Source organism: Chenopodium quinoa, unplaced genomic scaffold (assembly GCF_001683475.1).
Source record: "Chenopodium quinoa cultivar QQ74 unplaced genomic scaffold, ASM168347v1, whole genome shotgun sequence".
Lineage (NCBI taxonomy): Eukaryota > Viridiplantae > Streptophyta > Magnoliopsida > Caryophyllales > Amaranthaceae > Chenopodium > Chenopodium quinoa.
Genome location: NW_018743510.1, coordinates 1,446,050 through 1,468,709, shown reverse-complemented (window position 1 = coordinate 1,468,709; position 22,660 = coordinate 1,446,050). Strand labels below are relative to the sequence as shown.

Sequence of the window (22,660 nt, the reverse complement as noted above, 5' to 3'; positions counted from 1 at the left end):
TATCATATGTGCAAATTGATTATACCAAAACTTATAATGTAGAATTCTAAATGGCATTGATAATTCGTGTCAATTTTTTATCTAGTTTGGTGTCATTGTTTCATGCAACAAGAAAGACACGTGGTAGCTAGTTCAAAGTTATTTACTCGTGTAATTAATCTTTAAGACGAGAGGAGTAATCACACGTAGGAAAAATAAAATAAAAATAAAATAAAATTCTACAACCGGATGCGACGTGCATCATAGGGTATTTTCTTCAAAATTTCATAGTAGTGGTTTGAAATATGAAAAGCATAATGTTTTATTGATTATGTAGTTTATAATTGGCATATTTTTTCTCAACTAATTATTTAAATTTGGTATAAAATAGTATTATCAACATTTTTTTGATTTATCAAATTTTCATTTATGTAATTTTTATTCTTATTTTATAGTTTATCGAAAAATATTTATTTTACGTTGGATTAAAATGTTCAAAAATTATATGTGCATTGTAGATATTAGGAGACTAATTTTGTCCATTTTATAATGTGGAAAAATGAATCGATCATGTTCTTTGTCATTAAAATAATGTGATAGTCATTTTTCAAAGACTGATGTATTACTTATTTTTTTGCTCACTTTAAAATTTTAAAATGAGCAAAAAAACCACCTTAGAGTGCATTTATCTTCGGGTATATATAAAAGATGTTGCGCACATAGGGTCTATTTGTTTTTGGAAAAAAATAAAAACAAATAGGATGACATTGAGGTAAATTTGAGGGTTATATTACAAGTAATAAAAGTACTTTTATGAACAATAATGATATTATATTTACTAACGTGGCATATGATGTATCATTTAAATAACTATGATCTCGTGTCATGCATGCACAGTAATAACATGGACAAGATACAACTATAACACACTTTGTATTTATTTTCTTCTTATTTTGTGTATATTTTAAACTTAAACATGTAATGTAATGAAATAGTCGATTAAACTATAAGTATATTATAACTACATCTTAGACCATATGAGTGTTTAAAAAATTCAAAGATAAATGAGTATCATTTTCCTTTTTATTAGCCAAATAAGTATTTTAAAATTATATGTTACAACCAATGGGTATGAATAATAACCATGTTTTAAAGAAATTTGGTCAATATTTTTCCCTAACAAAATAATATAATTTAATAAGATTAAATTTTAATTAATCAAATTTTCTTACTATGTACATGATCGATTTTATATATATACATAGTTTATGGTTTATAATGTTAAACTATATTGTTATGCTCACTGGCGGAGCCAGGTGGGTACAAGGGAGGACAATTGTCCCTCCACTTCAAAAAAAAAAAAAAAAAAAAAAATAGTAAAGAGAATTATGTGCAGGATAAGGAATAAGTAAAAGAAGTTGGTTCAATGGTTAAAGGCTTATAGGGATTCTTTTTCTAGCATTTTCTTATTATTTTTATTTTCCCCTTTCCTTGCTTGTTTCTTTAATTCACAAATTCAATTAGAAGTAATACGGAGTACTATTTAATGGCATCATGTTCTAACTTCTAAATCACCTTAGTAATTTACATATTTTTCTTTTTAATTGCATAAATTACAACCCCGAATTATTGGTTGTAGTAAGGATTTCGGCAAAGGTGTTTGATTTTATTATATATCTCAATATATATTAAAGTGTCCCGGGTTTGAAAACACTGCCATTGCCCAAATTGGAATGAGAAATGGTTTATATGTTAGGATATATTATCGTTAATTAGAAATCACATTTATGAATTATTTGATAATTTTAATTTTATATGATTAAATAATTGATTCACAATTTTCTAATTAATTATTGATTGCTTTAAAAAAAATGAAGACTTGAAGGTGAAGTTGTAATTAATTTGATATTTTTTTCAATTTTTGGACTGTATAATTAAGAATTTTGGGTTTTCGGGTTGTAAAATTTATTTATAAGTATTAAGCATAATCCGTACAATTTATGTATGTTTGAAAGGTTTTGTCCATTTGTAGAATGCCACCTTTAGTCTGTCCCCCTTGGTGGAAAATCCTAGCTCCGCCATTGGTTGTACTCCCTTTGTTTTCTTATGTTTTTCGTATTTAGAAACAAATTAAAACATTAAAAAAAAAAAACCAATATTGAGTTATATGAATCCTAATTTGCACTACTCTCTTACATAGTTCATGAACAATAGATATTCACAAACATTTAATGATGTATATCTGTAATTTTTTTTAACAGCGATTTTTAGCAACAAATATATAGAATAAAAATTAAGGTTAAAATTGAAATTAATGTATATAACATAATTACTAGGGATAATGAGAGTTGAATTATCAGAGAGAGGTACGTAGACAAGAGTTCTCGCCGTTGAAAAAACATAAAGCATTTTCAATTAACGATCTTCGGTTAGAGCTCGACTAGTCATTTTAGTTTCCAAAAACTTTTGGGGTGGAAAATCGAGGGAAGAGATTATTAATTGACAGTAAGAACTTGAGTGATAAATCTCTAGATTTGGTGTTTTATGAATATTTGGAGCTCGAAATCGACGTAGGTAAGTAAAAGAAGAAATAAAACAAAAAATAGTTTTAAGATTTAAGCTTTCAAATTTCTAACTATAAGGATGTTTTTCACATGAACTATGTTTCACTATTAGTATTGAACATTTTTTGATGTTATTAGTAGGTATTATTTTAAGGTAGTCATCAGAGAATGCCTTTCAGGAAATATTTAGTGTCTTGTCAAAAAAAAAAAAAAAAAAAAAAACATTTAATGGTTTGAAAACATGATTGCATTATTCATGCTTAGTTTAAATGTCTCACAAATCTCTTTATATTATTCATCTTTCACACACAAGTACATGCATGGAAATAAATGTATGTTCATCAATGTTATCCTATCTAAAATAAGCAAGGGTGTGAAAACCAATTTATCAACCAACCAATTTCAAATTTTCCGTAAAAATTGCTTATATTAAGTTGTAACAACGTTGTTCGTGATACCCTTGTTGATATATGTTTTCGGTCTGGGATTTCTGCAAGAAAGGAGGTTAACGTTGGGTTGACTGGAGGAAACGACGGGGTTCTTCTACTAGCAGATGTGTTGCTTTATTCCTCGGACAGAGGCCTTGATGTATGTGTTGACTTGACGGGATCTTCTCCTTTGACACAATCTGGGTTGTCTGACTTCGTTCCTGATCGAGTTGTGTCGGTTGCGGCTCAGCGGAAGTGGGACAAGTATGGGACGCGTTGTAGGGATATTGGATATGGGTTTCTTCCTTTCTCCTTTTCTTCATTGGGGGAATTAGAGAAGGATGCTGTTGCGTTGCTGAAGAGGGTTCAGGCATTCGCAAGGACTCAAGATATTGGTGCTCGTGCAGCTGCTCACATCTTCAACAGGATCGAATTCGCTATAGCTAGAGGGGTGGGGGCCATATTGTATCTTGGCTCCCCACTAATTTTTTGTAAATTGATTGTAGGTTACTTATTTTTCAACAACAACAACAACAACAACAACAACAGATTGTATCTCGGCTAATTGGATATGGTTTCATTCCCTTCTCCTTTTCTTTGTTTGGGGAATTAGAGAAGGAGGTTGTTGTGTTGCTGAAACGGGTTCAGAGGTTCTCGACGACGCAAGACATTGGGGCTCGTGCTGCAGCTCATATCTTCACTAGGGTAGCCTTTGCTATAGCTAGAGGAGTGGGGGCCCAGATTATATCTTGGCTTCCCACTAATTTATTGTAGGTTGTATGACTTTGTCTATTTTTGAGATATAATAATAATAATAATAATAATAATAATAATAATAATAATAATAATAGCTTTTAATAAATGAAATCTTTATCACCAAATACTACCCATCACTTGTGGCATATAGCCAATGTGATCGATGGACTATAAATGCCCTATTCCCTTAATTTTTTTTTTTTACGGACTATTCCCTTAATTAATATAGGTGACATACCTTGTTACTTTGAAATTAAGACTTTGTTTAACTAATTATTTGATAAATCAATCAAGATTCGTTAAAATTGCTTCTTTTTTTTTTTTTTGCTTAGAACTATTTTTAAAAGTAGAGATTTGCGTGAGTTTCTTTGTTAGATGTAAAATCTAGTAGTTTTGCCGAAGAGATTTCGCAATTGAGTAGGTTTTTTTTTTAAAATTTTTTTTGAAACATCGCAACTGAGTAGTTGAGTAATAGCAATTTGCGTAACTGCTAATTTAACATAAAAAATTAGAGATTCTGCAATTGAATGGTTAGAGTAAAAATAGGGTTTGCTTTGTTGGGCGTAAAATATAATAACTTGCCGGCGAGATTCCGCAATTGAATAATATTGCAATTTGCGTAATTGCTAACGTACTAAGATTCTGTTAAATTGCAATTTGTTAACAATAGTTTTCTAATTTGTTCTTAATATCTTTCATGATTGTTTTCAATTAAGTGGCTTTCATGATTGTTGTTTTTACAGAAATGGAGTCATGTGTATTATCCTTGATAAGGAGGAAGAGAAAGAGACAAAATGAATTACTCGTAACCTTATTGATTATCATAAATAGCATGATAATGGTCATTAGAATACATCCTAGTGATGTTGCGTATAGGAGTGAATTACGTATGAATAGATAAACCTTTGGTGTACTTTGTGAGATCTTCGGGCTAAAAGGAACTTGTATTATGAGCTTACAAGAGATTGTTGCATTGTTTTTTTTACACGTTATCTCATTACAAAAAGAATAGGTCGATAGGAAATTATTCTATAAAAGTAGTGAAAATATTAGCAGACAATTCAACCTTTTTCTCCTTGCGGTTTTAAAGTTACATCATCACTTGCTCAAATATTCTACACCTATACCAGAAGATTGTGAAGATAATAGATGGAAATGTTTTAATGTAACTTGACAATATAAAAATTCAATATTTGTAATTATTTAAGAACTAATAATATTATATGTTTTAATTTATACAAACTTGTAAATTTCTATATTGTAGAATTGTTTAGAGCTCTAGATGATACATTCATTAAGATCCACGTAGCAAATGAAGCGAGAGGGAGGTATCGAACAAGAAAAGGAATTCTTGCAATGAATGTGTTAGGAGTGTGTACACCTAATATTTGTCTTGCCTGAATGGGAAGGCTCTGTCCATGATATATGGTCGTATTTTACAAGATGTAATATTAAGGCCTAATGGTTTAATGGTGCCTCAAGGTAAACCTTGTGACTAAAAATAATGAGCATGTGCGTGCAATGACTTTCCTATAACACTTATTAGTAATGGATTCATTTTATTGTATTTAAGAGAAAATGAAAGTCATCCAAAGCACATGCTTTCCATTACGCATAAAATTACTATACAAAATTTCTTTTCTCGTATAACTTTCGACATACCCAAATCTAAATATCATTATTATTTCTTTTTATTTCACCGAAAATACTAGAAAACACTTTACGTACGTTAAAAAAATATAAAGAAAATATTGTAATAAAAAAATAATGACAGTAAGACTTTCTCCGTAATCTTTCAACAACAATTTTACTTTCTTGATTTATTCTTATCGCCATCGTTGATTTTTTCCGTTTCTTTTATTTCGAAACCAATAATTTTTTTTTGGGACAATTGTCCTCCATTGTACAAACACTCAAATTATTACTCATAAGCTAGTGCCGAACACATCTAAAGATGAAAAGAATTTGTTCATTATGGTAATATTTGACTTTTTATTTTTTTTATATAAATATGTTCATGAATTAATCTTTTTGAAGGCATGTTCATGAATTAATCTACCACAACCTATTTATAATGATGTGAATATTTGCTGAAATTCAAAAAAGTTAATACTATAAAATAACACATTGATCTGAATCTCACAATGCACTATTTGATTATTTTTTTATTAATCACAAACTATGGTTAAACTAAAATTGGTGTTTGGGTCCACTCCGGTCATCATGATTGGGCCTGTCCAAATAACTCAATTAAAAGCTTAAAGCAAGGTTCAACCTTCCAAAGCATGCTAAAGTCATCAACAAAACCCCAGTCAACGAGGCAGGCCCACTTGACTTCAAGGGCCCAAGCCTCCTCATTTAAGCAAAGGTATAAAAGCCATTAATTATCTCATTTATGGACACATGCAACAAAAAGCCTCAAGCACAAAATCTCTTGCATAGCTTTCTCTCTCAATTGAACTGACTTTAGTATCGGAGGGGCCTTCCTCGGCAACCACCCCCGAGGCTAGTTTACGTGTTCTTTGCGGTGCAGGAAATCCTCGGCTCCAGTGTTCTTTGAACCGAGATCAGTCTTCTCCTTAAAAAGGGATCTGCTGAAGGCCCCATTGTTTCCATCCGGAACAATTTGGCGCCGTCTGTGGGAAGCATACAAAAAGTTAAGCCAAAAAGTTTAACCAGTCTTAGCTGAAAAATGACTAAGAGTGGCAAGAGCACCAAGAGTGCTAAGAAGAATGGTCAGGCCTCTGCGAAGAGGAATAGAGACCTGATCACGGTGAGGGAAAATCGACTGATTTCACCATCACCAAAATCAGCTTCATCTTCTTCTAAAGCTCCCAATTCTCCGGAAGGGGACACTTCGGAGGGTTCTCCATCCCACCATACTCGCCAGCCGACAAGTTCGCCTAGGCCGAGTGGGTCCAATACGAGAAGTCCTCCACTGCAAAGTCTACACTCGTGGTCTCAACCGAAAGAAACCCCTCAATTGGGGCCTTCTACGGAGGAAGTGGAAAGGGCCGTAGCAGTCTATATGGAGTTCCTCAAAGCCCAAGGGGGTCAACTCCCACTAACGCTCCCCGAGTCTTCACCTCTTCAGCCGAGACACCTAAGAAGGAGAATCGGTCAAGAGGAAAGTGGACAAGTTCCACCCTACAAGGAGCTCGGGGAGAAATGGCAAGAGGACACATGGAAAACTGAGAGGGGAAGGAAGAAGAACCTTCACTTCTTTCACCACTCCAAAACTTGTGACTCCATGAGTTTCCGAAGTAGCAACACCACCACTGAGTGCAAAGAGTCTGCTCGCCGAAGTGTCCATGAACACTTAGGCTCAAGAGAGGTAGACGTGCGCAACCGTCTCACCTTCCCCGAGGGAACCACGCCCTACCCTGAATTGTCTCGGCCAGGGACGAAAATCACTTCCACCTCTTTAAGAGGGAGAAGCGAGATCCCTTCAGCCAAGCAAAAAGGGAAAGCCGTGATGGTCCCTACAAGCTCGCCCTTCCAAAGTTGGATATTGGAAGAGCATGTGTCGATGGTAAAAATACCATCGCACATTACTTACGATGGTACCTCAGACTCGAAAGAGCACATTGCCTCTTGCGAGGGGCACATGTATCTTAATCCCAGGTCCGAGGCTACCTGGTGCAAATATTTTCTAACCACCCTCAAAGGCGTTGCACAATCGTGGATCTCCAAGGGGGTGAAAGAAGGCTCTATAATAGGTTGGAGTGACCTTGCCAACAAGTTCAAGAGCAAGTTTTCTATGGCAAATCGCCGAGAGAAAACGACTGCAGAGCTGATGAGTCTGCAGCAAGCGGAGCATGAAAGCCTCTGAGACTATCTGACTCGCTTCAGCAATGAGTCATCCAGAATTACGAGTCTGGACCAGGCCTTGCCGTATTCGCACTACGAAATGGCTTATAAGCTGGAATGTTCCTTGACTTCATGGTCATGCATCCCCCGCAGACCTTGGAGGAAGCTTTGGACGCCTCGGATAAGTTCATCCGAGCCGAAGAATGGAACAAGACAAAATCTTAGTCACAACCCAGGGTTGAGAAAGCTAAGGGACAACTGTCCGAAGGCCAGGGGCCGAGGAAAGGGAAGGAAAAAGCACTACAAGAAAAACGGGTTTGGGCGACGAACTTCATTAGTATGGGCAACGAAATATGTTGTCGTTGCACAAAAATGTTAATATGGGCTTCTAATCCAATTTCGTTGCCCAAATCTATATTTTAGGCGACGAAATACAATGCCGTAGCCCAATATGACTTTTGTGCCACGAGTATATATATATGGGCTACCAATTTTTTTTTCGTTGCCCAAATTTAATAAAACGACAAATTAATTTAATTATACAGTCGCCCAAAACTTAAAAATAAGGCGGAAATTTTAATTTTTATTTTGTAATTTCCCACGTTCACAAATTAGTATAGAGTTCTCTCGCGGTTTTTCCCAAACTAATGAACTCTTAATTCTATTCAAAAAAAAAAAATGAACTACTCTTAATTAATCAGGTATTCAACTCCCACCTCACCTCTAATTCAATCTTCTCCCTAAAACGAAACCCTCGTACTCTACCTCTAATTGCATAATCTTCTCCTCAAATCAGGTTTTTTCGGTGGCCGCTCCGATCTAGTCTGGTTCTCTCCGACGCGGCACACAATATCTTACACTACACTCGCATCTAAAGAGTATCTATTCAGGTAATTCTCATCTACAAATTCGGTTTTTTTTTTAACATTTCTGGGTGAAATTTGGTCTTTGAATTGATATAATCTGCTATGTGAGTCGATTGATTTAACATGCAAGGTAGAAATCCCATTTTATTTGTCGAATTATAGGAAATTTGAGCGTTTTTATAAAAGTCGATTGATTAATCAATGAATCATGTTAACAATGGTTTTGGTTCGTTGTTTATTCTCTTTCAATTTTGTTGCGATTATGTGTTTTTGGTTCAGATATGTTTAGTTTCTTGATAATTTTGTAGCAAATTGTATTGTTGTTTTATTTACAATTTTATTGTGATTTTCATTGAGAATTTCTTGCAATTTTAGTTGATTGATTATACTTTATATCTAGGCAATACTTAAAATGATCATTACATGTAATTTACATAATCAGATTAATATTTGCATTGATAATATTCATTCTGTTGGACATATCTTGGGATTTTTCTCATAAAGTGGGTCTAATTTAAAGTATTAAAAGAAAAGATGGATAACTTGACTACCTGCACAATCTTTTGATACTTAAAAATGGAATGAGATTGATGTAATTGAGCTGTCTTTGCCTAAATATTGAGCTGCTGCCTGTTAAGAATCTTTAAACTATATGTTAGAATATATTGGGATATATTCTGACTTTGTATATTTGTTATATATGTTAGGAGTATAATTAGCTTTAGATGTATCCCTTAATTAGAGCTAATCAGTTTGTATACTCTAGCTAATTCCTAGCTAATCAGTTTGTATACTCTGCCTAACTTCACGCTTGTAATCTTGTATATAAGCCAAGGATGCTTAATGAATTGAGGAAGGAAAGATTCCCCATAATTCTTTCACTATACAATCTCATTCCAGTTAAAACTATAACTTTGTGTCAAAAAAAAGTTATAACTATAACATAATAACCATATTAATATTTGCATTGATAATTAGGTATGTTACATCTAAAGGGTTCAAAAGATATATTTCCCTTTAATTCAAATATCTTTATACTAGGCACTAAACCAAATTTATAATATTCAATTAGAAATGTCTTAAGAAACAATTAAATTGGCACGACATCATTCCATAAGATTTAATATTAGTTAGTCTAAAGTCTAAACTTTAACAGACCAATATAAATAATGCAAGTAATAAAGTTTCAAGTTTAACTTGAAGTTCCTATTATATAAAAAATTAAAACCTCCAAATTTTTCATCACTTGTGTTGGTATGTTTGTTTTTGTGATGAATCTAATGATGTAAGATTTTCTTGTTCACACGGTTAATAGCTAAACTATCTAATGTGATCATTTTTTGTCGCTAATGTTTTTTTTTTTAATTATTGTTTGTAAGAATGAATATGGATCGAAGTTGGATGAATCATAATGGTGTAAAGGATAGACAAAAAAAGGAGTACATAGCGGGTGTTAATGAATTTCTACGGTTTGCTTTTAGGGGAATAAGTGGCGAAACAATGTTGAAATGTCCTTGTCTTAACTGTAGATTGGTTATGTCACAAACTCGTAAAAATATGCTATGTCACTTGCTAGTATATGGCATTGATCGTAGTTACAACCCATGGTTGAGTCACGGAGAAAGTGTAGAGCAAATTGATAAAAATAAAGATCAAGGGTATGTAGCAGAGGTTTCAGATAATGAGAGTGAGGATCGTCCTTTTGATGACATGGCTCCATTTGTTTTCGATGCAACAAGCGCGTGGAATTCTATAAACTCTACATCAATCAATGAAAATGAAAGAACCACATATATAGGATCAAGTAGTGGCACTAGTGAAACTCCTATGTTGCTCCAAAAATTAGTGGAGGATATGGAGGCTGACTTGTATCCAGGATGTAAAACATTTAAGAGATTGGAGTTTATTATGTCATTGTTGCACATTAAAGTTAGCAACAAGTGGAGTGATAATTCTTTCTCAATGTTATTGAATGCATTGCATAGGGCGTTTAACTATGATAACAATTTGCCTTCAAGCTCTTATGACGCAAAAAAATATACTAAAGCGCTAGGGTTAGATTATGTTAAGATTGATGCATGCGTCAACCATTGTGTTTTATTTAGAAAGGAGTTTGCAAATGAAGTTAAATGTCCTAAGTGTTCAGCACCTCGATGGAAGCAGGATATTTCTCAAGATGATGAGAATTCAGACGATGAAGATGAGGGTGTCCATAGAAAAACACGAGTACCTCAATTAGTCTTGCGCCATTTTCCACTTATTCCAAGGCTCCAAAGGATGTTCATGTGCTCCAAGCTCGCAATGCACATGCGGTGGCATAATAAAGGACATGCTGGTGATGATGACGACAGTATTATGAGACACCCAAGAGATTCAAAATCGTGGAAGTCTTTAGATGAGCTATATCCCGAATTTGCTGCAGATGCACGTAATGTACGCTTGGCTTTAGCTAGTGATGGGTTCAATCCCGGGGCGAACATGAGTAGTAGATATAGCATATGGCCTGTTATGTTAGTACCTTATAATTTACCTCCTTGGATGTGCATGAAAAGTGACAACATGATGTTGTCATTATTAATTCCCGGCCCTAAATCTCCTGGTAATGACATAGATGTTTTTTTGCAACCTTTGATAGATGAGTTGAAGGAATTATGGGAGAGTGGGGTACAAACCTTTGATGCCCATAGTAAGGAGACATTTAATATGCGAGCAGTGTTAATGTGGACAATTAGTGATTTCCCAGCATATGCCAATTTGTCTGGCTGGAGCACTAAAGGGGCGAAGGCTTGCCCTAATTGCCACAAAGACACAAATTCCGAATGGTTGAAACATGGCCACAAATGGTGTTATATGTGTCATCGTGTTTTTTTAGAACCAGATCATAAGTGGAGACTTAATAAGAGGTTCTTTAATAAGAAAGTTGAAAGGCACGCACCACCTAATCCATTATCAGGGAATGATGCTTTGGAGCAGCTACATGGATACCCTAATGTGGAATTTGGTAAAGATAATAAAGGGAAACGAAAAAGAGGGGAAAGATATATTGTTCACCACAGGGGCGGAGCTAGAAGGGGACGAGTGGGGACACTTGTCCCCCCATTTTCAAAAAAAAAAATTAAAAAAAAAAAAAATTTAAAAAAAAAAAAAAATAAAATAAAAAATAAAAATGCAATTACAGATTTACAATCCTTTGCGTTGCGACATTTTCCAGCCAGCCAAAGCCAAACCCTAAGTTTTTCAATTTTCAATTTCTCTCTCTTCGATTCGCCCTCGCCTTCGTCCGTTCGCCGGCAGTCTTCGTCTGTTCGCCGGCAGTTCGCACTTCGCAGCAGTGACGAGGTTCAACAGCCGCCCTTGAGCCTTCGTCCTTCGTGAGTTCGTGACTTCGTGTGTTCGTGACTTCGTATGTTCGTCAATCGCCTAGCCGGCTCGCCGTGACGCGTCCACCGTTCGCCGGCAGTTCGCAGCAGTGACGAGGTTCAACAGCCGTCAGCCGCCCTTCAGCCCTTGAGCCTTCGTCCTTCGTGAATCGTGACTTCGTGACAGCGACCACAGCGTGACTTCGACACTTCGTCTATTCGTCATATGCATTTCAATGGAGGTATGAATCAATGAATGTATGATTAATTGAATAATTGATTACTTGTTTTGTTGTTTAAATGTTTAATTGTTTAAATTTACAGTAAATCTGAAATTCTGAATTTCATATTTTTATTACTTGTTTAAATGTTTAATTGTTTATATTTTTATTGTGAATTTGTCATTTGTGGCCTTGTGGGTATTGATTATTGAATAATTTGAATTGATAAATGATTATTGATTTATATTTGTTTGATTGTTTCCCCTGTTAGAGTTTTTGGTTGTTTTTGTGAAATGTGAATTTAAATTTATTAATTATTGTAAATTATTGAAATGTGTAGTTGAATTAGAAATTTAAAATCTTAGCCTCTTAGGTTTTGTTATTATGTAATGATGTGGATTGTGGTCTTGTGGAAATTGATATATAATTTTCGATTTAATTAGGAAATGTCAAACGATTCACCAAATTCAAACAAATCAAAGGCAACTAAACAACCCGATCTTCGACAATTCTTGTTTAAAAGAACGAAACTCAATGAAAATGAGTCCAATGAAAATGAGTCCAATAACTCACCTTCATTTAGCTCCCCTCAAAGTCAAGAAAATAGTATGGAAATGGGTGGTTCAAGTAATAGTAATGTACCATTAGAGGAAGATTTGGTGTATGATGTTGAACTTCTTCCTCATGATCCGGGAAAAAGAATAAACATTATGGATTACCCCGCAAATGAACGAAATGCTGTTAGGAGGGGTTATATTCTTAAAAAACCTTGCCAACCAAAAACTCATGACTTCCCTACAAGACAAGTGTCTGGTTTGCGTCGCTTTAGTGTTCATTGGTTCAACAAATGGGATTGGCTTGAATATAGTATTGAAAAAGATGCTGCATTTTGTTTTGTATGTTACTTGTTCAAGAATGAAGTGGGTATTAAACCGGGGGGTGATGCATTTGTTGATGGAGGGTTTAGGGCATGGAATAAACCGGAAAGATTTGAGAAGCATGTTGGTGGAATTAAAAGTGCTCATAATCTTGCTTATGAGAAATATGTGAATTTAAGAGATGAAAAAAAGAAATCAATCTTGAATGTGATTGACAATGCAAGTGATGTGATTAAAAGTGAATATTTTATCCGCTTGAAAGCATCTTTATCTTGTTTAAGATTTCTTTTGGGGCAAGGTTTGGCATTTCGTGGACATGATGAAAGTGGGGAGTCATATAATAGGGGTAATTTCCTTGAGCTTTTGAAGTGGTTAGGAGAAAAGGTTGAGGAAGTAAGGATACATACTCTTGAAAATGCACCTAAAAATTGTCAAATGACTTCCCCTCCTATTCAAAAGGACATTATTAACTGTTGTGCCAAAGAAACAACTAGGTGCATAATAGAAGAAGTTGGTGATGATTACTTTGCTATATTGGCCGATGAGTCAAGTGATGTGTCCCAAAAAGAACAACTAGCTCTTGTTTTGCGTTTTGTTGATAGAGATAGTGGAAAGGTAATGGAGCGATTTTTAGGCATTGTTCATGTTGCTAATACTACCGCTTTAACTCTTAAAGATGCAATCATGTCTTTACTTGTTGAACATTCATTGAGCCCATCTATGATAAGAGGGCAAGGGTATGATGGAGCTAGCAACATGAAGGGTGAAATAAATGGCCTTAAGACTTTGATTATGAATGATACTCCAAGTGCCTACTATATACATTGTTTTGCTCATCAACTTCAACTAACATTAGTTGTCGTTGCTAAAAAGAATGATAGTTGTGGTTGGCTTTTCGAGATACTTGGAAATTTGTTGAATGTGGTTGGAGTTTCTTGCAAGAGAAGAGAAATGATTCGTCAAGATCAAGCTCAAGAAGTTGCTCGAGCCTTGGATGTTGGGGATATTGTGAGTGGATCGGGTTTAAATCAAGAACTTGGTTTGAGTAGGCCCGGGGATACTCGTTGGAGTTCTCATTACAAGTCACTTTTAAATGTCATCCTCTTATTTCCTACAATTATTAAGGTGCTTGTACAAATTGGGAAGCATGGTGCATCGGAAGATAAGTTCAAAGCTCAAATTGTTTTAGGACAATTAGAGTCATTTGACTTTATTTTTGTTGCTCACTTGATGTTGACTATTTTTGGATACACTAATGATTTGTGTGTTGCTTTGCAAAGAAAGGAGCAAGATATTGTAAATGCCATGGAACTTGTCACTTATACAAAAACGGTGTTGCAAAAAATGAGGGAGCGAGGATGGGATACTCTCTTAAACAAGGTAACTTCATTTTGCACTAAACATGGTGTTGTTATTCCCACTATGGATTCTCTTTATGTTCCTCATGGAAGATCAAGACGTTTTGTTGAAGAAGCAACAAATGAACATCATTTTCGGGTTGGAATTTTCTTAAGACTAATTGATTTGCATCTTCAAGAACTTGATGAACGATTTAATGAGAGGAATATGGAGTTACTATTATGTATGGCTTGTTTAAGTCCTAAAGATAACTTCTCATCCTTTGATAAAGATAAGGTACTTAAACTTGCCTCTTTTTATCCCGAAGAATTTTCAAGCTTTGATTTGATGGCTCTTGAATATCAACTTGATGTATTCATGGAGAATATGCTAAATGATGAAAGATTTCAAGGTTTAAATGACCTTAATTCTCTTTCTATGATGCTTGTTAAAACCAATAAGCATAAGACTTTTCCTCTTATTCATTTGCTTATCAAGTTGATGTTGATTCTTCCCGTTGCCACGGCAAGTGTTGAAAGAGTGTTTTCTGCAATGACATGTGTCAAAAACAAGTTGCGAAATAGCATGGGTGATCAACTTATGAATGATTGTTTGGTCACTTTTATTGAGAAGGATGTCTTCTTACAAGTTTCCGACGAAAAGATTATTGATCGATTTCAAAGTATGAAGACTCGAAGAATGAACTTGTAATTTTAATGTAATGTTTATGTAATTTTTTTCATCATTTTGAATTGTATGACTAAGTATATATTTGTATTTTGAAAATTTAATATTAAGTATTAACCAATTTGTGTGTGAGTTTTTTTTTTTTGTTAAGCTTTTCGTAAGTTAAGCATTTTGTCCCCCCAAGTTGAAAATCCTGGCTCCGCCACTGGTTCACCAGTGGAAAAAGATTAGCGTTTTTTTTCAATTGCCTTATTGGAGACATCTGTTAGTTCGACACAATTTGGATGTGATGCATGTGGAAAAAAACGTTTGTGAAAATATATTAGGCACATTGCTTGACTTACCTGGAAAGAACAAAGACTCTGTAAATGCTCGGTTGGATTTAGAAGCCATGAAAATGCACGATGATCTTCGACCGAAGAAAGTAAGGGACAAGTATCAAATACCGCGAGCCCCTTTCAACTTGACCTTACATGAAAGGAGGAAAATTGTCACATTTTTATCGAAATTAGCATTCCCCGATGGTTAATCATCTAACATTTCTCGATGTGCTTCTTTGCAAGATGGAAAAATCATAGGAATGAAAACTCATGATTTTCATGTTTTCATGCAAGATTTGCTTACCCCGACCTTTCAAGGTGTCTTAGATGAAAAAGTTTTAGAACCTTTAAGAGAGCTTAGTTTGTTTTTTAAGCAGCTTTGCGCTAAGACCTTAAAAGTAGCCGACTTGGAACGAATGGAAGCAAATATAGCAATCACATTATGTAAGCTAGAACGTATCTTTGTTCCGGCTTTCTTTGATGTGATGATTCATCTTCCCATACACTTAGCTACAGAAGCAAAATTGGCTGGACCTGTGCATTATCGCTGGATGTATCGATTTGAAAGGTAAGTTTAATTTATTGTATGTCTAAATATCTAAAAATAAAGTGAATTTTATTACACTTATTCTAGTCTTTATTATTAGAGCAATGCGGACATTTAAATCATTTGTACGGAACAAAGCGCATCCTGAAGGTTCAATTGCCGAAGGGTATATTCAGAAGGAATTACTAGTATTTTGTGCTAGATATCTCTCTAAGATTGAGACACAATTCAATCGTTTAGATCGAAATGAGGATATGAACTATCCACAACTTCATAGTCTTTCGGTGTTTTATAACACCGGCAAGACATTGGGGAAGCCAAATTTAAAGCAATTGAGTATTGAAGATTGGAGAAAAGCTCAATTGTATGTTTTGCAGAATTGTGAAGAAGCACAACCTTTTTTTGAGTAAGTATATAAAATTATAATTATATTATTATACGATTATACGGACTAAATGTTGCTAAACATTTTTTTTTTGTTCGTAGTGAGTATGAGAATGACATAGGCCATCGAGATGTTGAATTCTGCAAGTGGTTTGAGAATAGAGTAAGATAGTGCTTTATTCCTATATATATATATATATATATATATACACACATAAATACATTAAATTCTGCACATATATTCATTTTTTATTTGTATTTATATTGAAAATAATTAGATTATACAACTTGGGAAGATAAGGATGAACGAGTTACAGAAGAATTATTGTGCTTGGCACGAGGGCCAATGAAGCGTCTTGTAAATTTTGATGGATATGTTATTAATGGGTTTAGATTTCACACTAAAAAGCGTCAAAGACATCGAAAAACTCAAAATAGTGGCGTTGTTGTATTAGGGGATGCAGAGAGTGGAGGGAAGGACTTTTACGGGACTTTAGATGAAGTTATTGTTCTGGAGTATGATGCCTTAGAAAACCGAACAAGTCCTAAGGTGGTATTGTTTAGGTGTAAGTGGTTTGATGTATTCAGCGACGAAAGAGGGATTAAAAAGGATAAATTTGGGTCTACGCTTGTCAATGTTTCTCGTACATTGCAAACAAATGAACCTTTTGCATTAGCCTTTCAGATTGAACAAGTTTTCTTTATCTCTTCTCATGATGAGCGACATTGGAAATATGTAATTAAAGTTAAGCCACGTAACTTTTTTGATTTCCCTAATGATGAAGACGCTGAACAAAATGAAGATCTATGGAATATTGTGGAAGAAGGAGCAACTAACCTTGAAGAGTTCACTGCACTTAGTGATGAGGAAATCAATATGGTAAGAGATGATGTTGAACCAGAGTTGGTTGATGCAGAGGTCATCTTAGAATGTACTAATAACATTGTTGACACGGATAATGACGATGAGCAAGAAGAGGAAAGTGAAGAGGATGATGAAGACGATCTTGATACAAGCTCTAGCGTGCATGAGATAGATGAGAATCTTGAGGATATAGAATCTGACAGCGATAGTTCTACAGATTCCCCTTCTTAGTTTCTGGTAATTGATGTTTTCTAAACTAAAATGAAGTAAATGAGTCACTTAAATCATTTTTTCTACATTAATAAATATATTGTATTGGTATAATTGCAGTTACCCAACATCCGCGGAGAATGTTGCAATTTAGGCGCTACTACAATCTATAATCAAATCTTTGTTGCTCTTAGTTAGTAATTTGCAAAACTATTTTTATGCATTAGTGGTTTTCAGCTAATATGGTGACAAGTTAATCACTTGACATAAACTAGCTCTAGTCTTTGTTTTAGTCTGTTCTTTGTGTTAGTTTCTTTGTTTTGTAGCAGCTTTCTTTTTTCAATTTGTTTGCTTTTCTTGTTTTGTTCTCTCTTGTTTGGGGTCTTCCCTCCATTGCAATGCAACTGCTAATTTGTTGAGTAAGTCTTTTCATTTATATGTTTCTTTACATAGATTGGATTTGATGGAGTTTAGTTTTTCATAATTTTATGCTGCTTTTATACTTATTTGAATATCACTAATATTATGCACAAGAAATTGCTATAGGAAAATGGCAATTGAGCAAGTGCAGCGGGATGCATCACAGTTGCCTAAGACAAGGCAAGCGTCAAGTACAAGGCAACATGTGCACAATGTGCAACAACAGAATACAAAGCAGCAACAACAACAAAATGCAGAACAGCAACAAGAAACTGTCCAGCAACAACAACAGCAGATTGTGGGGCAGCAACAACAAACTGTCCAGCAGCAACAACAGCAGAATGTGCATCAGCAGCAACAACAGCAGATTGTGGGGCAGCAACAACAACCGAATCAGGAGCAGCAGCATGATGCAGAAGCATCAACTAGTGATCAGTCCAGAGAGCAAAGATTGACATACCGGGAGAAACGAAGGCTTGAACAAGCTGAACATCGACTAAAGTTTCCTGATCGTAAGAGGCGTGGGCCAACTAGGGGTAAGAAATATGTTACTAAGATGTGGAATCCTAATTCTGAAGAAAAGATTAAAATAAATTTCATGGATGAGCTTCGACGGGTGGTTGGTGAAAAGGCAGATGAATTCATATGTGATTGTAGCAATTGGGTGAAAGAATTTTGTCCCCTCAAGTCATTGTATGTGCTTTAACTTACAAGTTTTTTGAATATATGCTGCTAAAGTTAATTTTCATGACTCTAAATGTACTTTATTTATGACAGGAATTGGACTAAAATGGATTCAGGTGCAAAAGAGAGGCTGTATAAAAAGATTCGAGTAAGTTTTGGAAGTATTTGAGACCATGAAAAATGTCTGAATGTGTTTAGCATATATGGATGCATATTTATTATGATTTACGTTGGCAGGCTAAATATGATTTACCTGATAAAGTTGCTGGTGCTGATGTTACTGATGCGTTGAGCTTTCAGTGCTCCATGTTGTATAAACATTGGAGATTTAGGCTTAAAGAGAAATACTTTAGAAACAAGTCTATTGCAGATGCTATAAATAGCAGACCAGATAATATTGATGCTAACCAATGGACATGGCTAGTATGTGAGTATTGGAATGATGAAAAGCAAAAGGTAAAATTCCATTTGACTCTTTTTTTACCTGACCATTAGTTGAATTTATATTATGATAATCTGATAGTGCCTTGTTTTTTTATGGCTTGTAGCGTATTAGTAAAGTTAACACGGATAATAAGCTTAAGCAAACTGAAACTCCTGCAAATGGTGCAAGGTCTACCGCAAGAATTTTCCATGAATTGGTACGGCTTTTATATTTTTACAATGATTTATATAATAATTTGTTTAAAGTGGTGCAAATGAATAATTTCATGGTAGATTAGTTCTGCTAGCTTTTGGACTGTAACTATTATTTGAGCACTGATCACATTTCATTGTATAATTTGGCATTGCTTATCATAAATGCAGATGAATGTGCAACAAACTCAAGGTAGTCAAGAACATGAAGGATCATCAGATAATCCACTTGAAACTCAACAGGATCCTCTGTACATCACCTTATTTGAGAAAACTAAAAAGTAATCAATAGTCCCTTGGTGGTTTTTTTTAGTATTTTTTTATATAAGTTTTTTAAATTTTATAAATCATTGAATTGAGTTGTTTATTCTTGTGCTTGAATTAATATGCTAGGCATAAAGACAAGGGATTTGAACCTAATGCTGAAAAAGACTATGAAGCGCTTAGAAACCTTCATGAAAAAGAAGTGAAAGAGCATGGTGAAGATACACTAAGTGTCAAAGCAGCATACATGGAGGTTTTCAAACCAAAGTCTGGATATGTCAAGGGACTTGGTCCTGGAGCTCGTCCACCTAAGAAAAGAAGAGTTGAAGGAGAAACTAATGAAGTTAGAGTGAAATTATCAGCTGAGATTCAACAATTAAAAGAGGATGCCGCAACACGTGAGGGTGTACTTGTATCTCAGATTGAATCCCTGAAGGAATCTAATGAAGAGCTTAGAACCTCAAATGAAGAGCTTATAGCATCAAATGATGAGCTTAAAGCGACCGTATCTAGAATCAACATAGAAGCTCAGAAACGTGAAAAGAAGCTCAGAGATGATATGATGAAAATGTTTGAGCAACTTAGGTATGACACTTACTCATCTTCTATTTGAGATATATATTTTTAGTTATTATAAAAAAAATATGTTGTTGCGTGTTGTTGCTGTTATGGTTCTTGGTAGTGTCTATTAGCTTTTTATGAAGTTTATGAAGCAAGCATACTGAATAGTTGGATGGAGTATGCAGTCAAATATAATTCACTTCTATAAACATGTAAAATATAATGTCTCCAAGATCTGACTCTTTCTTGGAATTGGACCTAGTCCTTGTATACTATGTCTAGGTGTCTATCATCATCCCCATCACTCTCCTCTGTAGAGCCTGACTGTTTCTGTAGCATTGGGTTCTTTCTTACATCCTTTTTAGCATAGCACGTGTCTTATCCTTAAACCTCGAACTTTTCCTTCTTTTCTTTTGTTGCCTCTTTTCGACCTTTACAAGCCTACTATCATTAGGACATTGAGAAGCACTGCTGGTTGATTCTGCTTCATATTTTATCGTCCTTTATTTTTCCTTACCACGACTGTGTTCATCTCATTGTCCTGACTATCACCACAACTTTAACTGGAGATAAGTGCATGGAGCTATTATATGAACCTGTGAAAGAGTAGAGTTAATAGATGACTCCTCTGCTCAGCCGACTATATGTATTTTAAGTTGTCGGCTGAGTATGCAGAATCCCCTCTCGCCTTTGTGTTCCTCTATCTGCAACTTTGGTTTTGCATTACTTGTATTTTCATAGGAAGTTTTAGAAACATCAGATTTGGTAACTTACAAGCTATACTGGCGGAAGATGAAGTTATTCCCGTGTAATTTATTGCCATTTTACAATTACAGTGTAAATTCTAATCAATTAGTACTATGTATGATAATCTTATCGATCTTAGACACATGAGGCTTGTTAGTAATGTTAAACTCCATTGATTCACTTAACGTATGTTCAATAACATAAGACAACTCTTGTTCAGAAAGAAGGATAATTATTAGTTGACATAAAAAAGAGTTTTTTATAGGTCGATGTGTATTTTGCAATACGAACTATTACTTTTCTGATTGTGCTATCATATTCTTCTCCTAGAAATTGAATAAACAATTGAAGCAGGAACTTGTGACTCTCCCCTTCGATGAAGTACATATGCTATCCCCTTTCCCTTCCGAAAAATAAAGCTCTGGCAAAATTTAGCATAGTATAGTTTAGCATAACACTTTTCATTTCAGTACTTGCTTTTTTTTATTTATGTAGAAACTTGGCATAGTTTAGCATTCTTTTCCTTATCATTTGTTATTAGGGTTGCTGCTGTGGTAATTAACAAGATTAATTTGTTAATGTGCCATGTGTTTAGAGTTGGGATTGATTTGTCTGGGCGTTTGTACCAAACATCAGATTTGGTTTCTGGTCGTTGTTTGTGCAAGCTTTCTGGTGTTAGAGTACTGATAAAATACCCTTTCAGTTCAAAGATATTGTTGTGTGATGTAGGGATAAATGGTTTTAAATCTGATTTCTATTATTGGGATCTTTGGGCATATGCATATTAGCTTCTTTACCAAGCTTAATTCCGAGCCAGTCACAAAATTTATAGCTTCATCTGAATATAGACCGGTTTTAAAAACCTGATATAACTAGTCAATATCTATTGTGCGTTGGTCTGGCTCAGGTCAAAAAGCTTGACCTAGAGCCTGATAACATAACCAAACCTATAACTGATCCTGTGGCAACTTAGTAGTATACATTTTGAGTGTCGAATTCTAGATTCAGGAAAAAAGCTTGTGGATTTTTTAGGCAAGCATTGGGTGGAGGCCCGTGTTCATCATCAATGAATTTTCGTGAGGTATGCTTTATCATTTGGAATGAATTTTTCTGAGGTATGTTGAGTCTCAAATTTTGTAGGACAAAGGTATATTATTTTTTTGAAAGGAAATGTAAATTCTTCTTGCATCCCCTTTGATATATCCTCATTCGCAAGGTGAAAATAACTAGTATATATTTTTGTGAAAATGATTGCATGATTTATATACTAAAATATCGGATGCTTTCAATAATTATTTTGATGTTACTAACTTATGTTTCACTTACATAGGAATAACATGGGCTAGCAATGAATTCGAAAGATGGATGATCGCAACTATTGAAGGTGGTATATATGAGCAGCGTTGAGAAGGGGTCGATGTAATTAAGTTTGTAATTAGTGTTATTTTATTTAATTTTTAAAGGATCATGTACCTTGTTGACAAAGTGGGATTATCTTATAATTTACACATTTTCTTAATATGTTTTTATAAATTAAACTATTTCATATAATAATTATTCAAAATGTTTGGTATTTGAATTCATTTTCAGATTTATTTGTTTTTTAATAGGTTGTACTACCCATAGTAAGAAAATAATAAAAACACTCGACCCTATTAAAAAGCATATGATCGATACCGACAAATATGGACAACGAGTAACTTTGTTGCACAAAGTACTATGGGCAACGACATAACGCATATTGGGCCATTGGGGCAAAGATGGGCGTCGATTAATTTCGTTGCCCAAAATATTATGGGCAACGAAAATAATTTGTCGCCCAAAGTATCAAATATAGGGCAACGAACTTGGTCGTCGCCCAAAATATTATGGGCGACGAAATGAACAGATCATAGGCAACTAACTTGTTCGTTGCACAAAGTAACCTTTGTGCAACGAAATAAAAATTCGTCGCCCAATATGTAATGGGCTTCGACCTTAGGGCTTCGGACCCATGTCTAGACCCATTTCGTTTCCCAAGGGTTTGGGCGACGAAATACTGGTTTTGGGCTTCGAGTTTAGTGGTTGCTCAAAGTCGAATTTCTTGTAGTGAAGCTTCAGAACCTTCCACGGGGAGGTCTGAGTCTTACACTCCCC

General features: G+C 34.7%; 1 protein-coding gene across 1 annotated transcript; it reads left to right on the top strand.

Moving 5' to 3' along the window:
• Window positions 1-8,043: 8,043 nt before the first annotated feature.
• LOC110739684 lies at window positions 8,044-22,295 on the top strand. Its single transcript, XM_021920139.1, has 8 exons — window positions 8,044-8,427; window positions 17,759-18,325; window positions 18,410-18,464; window positions 18,554-18,772; window positions 18,865-18,957; window positions 19,124-19,233; window positions 19,346-19,801; window positions 21,855-22,295. The coding sequence occupies exons 2-8, from the start codon at window positions 17,763-17,765 to the stop codon at window positions 21,868-21,870; spliced, it is 1,512 nt and encodes a 503-aa protein (XP_021775831.1). The 5' UTR covers window positions 8,044-8,427; window positions 17,759-17,762; the 3' UTR covers window positions 21,871-22,295.
• Window positions 22,296-22,660: the final 365 nt, after the last annotated feature.